This window comes from Apaloderma vittatum, unplaced genomic scaffold, assembly GCF_000703405.1.
Source record: "Apaloderma vittatum isolate BGI_N311 unplaced genomic scaffold, ASM70340v1 scaffold3463, whole genome shotgun sequence".
In the NCBI taxonomy this organism is placed as follows: Eukaryota; Metazoa; Chordata; class Aves; order Trogoniformes; family Trogonidae; genus Apaloderma; species Apaloderma vittatum.
Window position 1 is genome coordinate 12,131 of NW_009707362.1, and position 3,628 is coordinate 15,758.

The 3,628-nt window shown below is 47.9% G+C and overlaps 1 protein-coding gene across 1 annotated transcript in view; it reads right to left on the reverse strand.

The window, feature by feature from the left end:
- Positions 1-3,157: 3,157 nt before the first annotated feature.
- HIPK2 (homeodomain interacting protein kinase 2) overlaps positions 3,158-3,628 on the reverse strand; it is an 88,650-nt gene continuing 88,179 nt past the window's right edge. The window contains exon 15 of the mRNA XM_009866148.1: positions 3,158-3,619. Coding sequence (XP_009864450.1) covers positions 3,344-3,619 — 276 coding nt within the window. The 3' untranslated portion in view covers positions 3,158-3,343. The remainder of the gene's footprint in view (positions 3,620-3,628) is intronic.

Genomic DNA, 3,628 nt, shown 5'->3' on the forward strand with positions numbered 1-3,628 from the left:
CTCCGACAGCCCTGTCTCTGGAGAGCCAGCTGTCTGCTTTCTCCTTTAGGAAAACCTGACTCTTAACGTGCAGCGTGGCCTTGGGTTCATGGAGAGAGTCTGATGATCATGGCCCAGAGCACAAATAGATCTTGATCTCATATAAACCTCCTACCAAGCAAAGCGATGGTGAGCTGGACTCTTGGGCACCAAGGTCATTACCTGCCTTTGATCCAGCTCTCCTGACAGATCACTATGGTAGCTGCTGTTTGTTTTGGCCCCTGAATGAACGTTTCTAGATTTATTCTGAAATGCAGATGTGACCCAGAGGAAAACTCCTGTCCCTCAAGTCTGTAACCACTCTCATAGAGTGGCCTCACTCTCCCTATGATAGTGGCAGAGTTTTCATCCTCAAGACAATCTCATTTCCCCTTCCTTCTGCAGTTTTCACAAACAGAGCAACCCTTCCGATGCCACTGATGAAGAGAAATAAAATTAGCACTAACAACAATACTAAGAGAAAAAAAAATCAACCCACGAAGATTAAGGAATGCGTGTGCAATTAAAACCTAGAGTAAAATATAATATAATAAAATAATAATCATAATCATAACAACCATATAATAAAATAACATTATCTTTCCTTTTCATGACACAAGCAGCATGACACTCTCACTCCCAACCTGGTGGGAGAGGAGAGGAATGCAACAGAGAGAGCAGGGCTCTATTTTCCTGCCCCAGATGAAAGGGGACGTGTTGTCTTTTCCTAGGAAGAGCGAGTAAGGCGCACAGGCTGCCGGGAGATTGCACCCTCATCTACAGTAGATCGAGCTGGAATGAAGGCCAGGCAGGAGAAGAAAACTGTGCAAGGGGAACCCAGGAACCAGGAACCAGAGCTGGCAACCAGGAAGGTTATTTGGTTTGCCAGACGAGAACAGCCTTGTTGAACAGCCTGCGCATAGTGGGATTCCTCCTTCCAGGCCAGCTGAGCACCTTCTGCAAGACATTAAATTAGTGCTTGTCTTTCTATCAGCTTTTCCCACCTGTGAGAGCCTCTTTCCTCACAGCCAACCAGGGAGCCCACCCCTCACCACCCCTGCTGCTGAACCCAGCATCTTGTGAAGTACCTGAATACTTCATGCCCTAGTTACATGGAAATGTAGAGTGGAACCGAGCAGCCACGTCAACTTCAGCTTTCATGGAAACATGGAAACGTTCTATCGGACTCTATTCTCTCCTTCCTCCCCAGGCCATCCACCGGTGAGGGTACTCCAGAGACACTTCCACATATTAATAGACCAGCGCCACTGCCACTACCAGTGGGGATCCCCTCTGAACCCACCCCAGCTGTAGGAAAGGCTCTCTCTGGAAACCTGTTGGAAAACAAGACCACCGCATAGGATTCCTCGGCAGGGAGGACCCACCGTACCACCGTGCTCTCCAGTTCCAGGGTGACTCTGCTGCTGCAGACAATCTTTCGGGGTGTGAGTGAGAAGGGAGGGGAAGAAGCGCACACTGTCAGGGCTGCGTTAGAGTGGGTAAGGCTAGATGTATTACAATACTCTTTTTCCTTAAGAAACCTGAGTTTGACTCTCTCGACTGGATTTTTCTCGTGCTTGCTTTGGGACTCCAGCCCTTTCCTGGCCCCCTCCTATGGACAGTGAGAGAAGTTGGCAACATCTACAGCGTTTCCCCCTTCCACGGGCTGAAGTTTTGTTCCCATTTCAGACACGCAACCAGGACAACCTGAAAACGTGGGTGGACGCCGTCCTCCCGCTCCACCGAGAACGTCAGCAAACAGCAGAATGAGAATTCAGTTTCTGGGGAGGCAACCTGCTATTTCAACAGGATAGAAAGAGACCAGTCCACAAATGAATCCCCAGACCCTCTGGGAATCACCTGGGGTCTCACAACCCACCTGGTCACTTCCAGGCTATCCAGTGCTCGACAAAACACCCAGCTATGCGCACTTCCAACCCTGACGAGCCTTCCCCCTCGACAAGTGAGCTAAGATTTGACAACGTGGGAAAAAAAGAACCAACCCCAAACCAACACCACCAGCAGAAGAAGAAAATCAGCAATAACAACCCCAAGGAAAAAAAAAAGAAAAAAAGAGAAAGAGCTGAGAGTAAATTCCGACTAGCCTCAGTCAGTTTCTAGGAGTACCAGTGGAAGTAAACCCTTAAACCGCGTCTGTAGTTCGGTAAGGCACTACGAGGGAATGATGTAAAACTAAGACTGTGACAGTTGTAATGGCTGTGCCGAGGAACACACCACAGAGAGAAGGCAGCATCTGCACACACACGCACGCACGCACACACACACGTACATACCTGGACAATCACATTTGTTACATGCCTATGTTATATCACTTTTCTTTGTGCAATCACATTGAGGAATAGTCTATTGGTATCGTTGAAGTTCAACACAAAAGAGTAAAAAAGGGCATATGACCTGTATAGTGCTACATTCTACCAGGGGGGTGGAGGTGGGAGTGAGGGTGGGGAAGCTAAAATGTCTCCTCCTATACTAAAACGGCTAGGGATTGAATAGGAAAATTTCCAAATAAAATAAAATGAAATACAACTGAAATCCAACACACATTATTAGAGATCTCATTTCGGATCAGCATTTCTCAGGGATTTATCCAGTGCCTTCAGAGAAAGGGAGAATCATCCCCATCGCTTCTCTCAACCAGTGCTGCATGGGCTGTTTTGCCCAGGTGTGTGTAAGTGTAGCAGTGATAGATCCGAATTTAGAGCACTGGGACAACATTTTCCTCCTCCTCTCTCAGCCTCCCTTACCCACTTTCTATTTCCAGAAAAAAACCCGAACAACTCAAAACCGTATGTATGCTTTGGGAGATGAAGACCACCTCAAAGATGGCACACGAACCCTTTGAAATGCTGGATAAATCCCTAATCCATATACCTATTGGATTAGAAACCTAATGGATTTCATTTTAGGTGTTCTGGACAACAAATTTCTAAATGTAGCTCACTATTGGATGAAAATAACCTTTAAAAGTCTGTTGGTGAAGTTCTTCAAAAGACAGGACCCGCTGGAGGGTCCTTCTGCTTCTCTCTCTAGTTTGGTGCAGAACGGTTGGTTTTTTGTGTGGTTTGTCTAATTTTTTTTTCTGTTCTTTTTTTTCCATTTTCTTTTTTTTTTTTTTAAATAAAAAGCGTAGAATTGGTTCTCCCCCTTCTTTCCTCTCTTTCATTTCTTCCTTAGAGTCTCCTTCATTCAAGTTTAGCGCGAGCCTCCCATTGCATTGTTAGTTTTGCCACGTTCTTCAGTACAAAAGCAGCCGCCTCAACTTCCCTGGGGATGGGTGCGCATCTCTCGCTCCTGATTCCAGTGTTTAGATGTAAGGGTACTGGTTGACCTTGGTGGGGCTCAGTGGGTATCCAGTGTAGACTGTGGAGGCCGGAGAAGCACTGATATAGGTCTGATGGGCAAACTGAGCCTGGTACTGACTCGGGTGGATGGTGGGCGAGGGCAGAACCCGCGGGCCCATGCTGACGGGGACCTGGTGGACGATGCTGGCAGGGTAGGTGGTGTGCTGCACGGCGTGCCGGGCAGACCCTTGGGAGGCCACCAGGTGAGCGACGGTGCCCGTGGAGCCCAGGGCGGCAGGGGCGGGGGA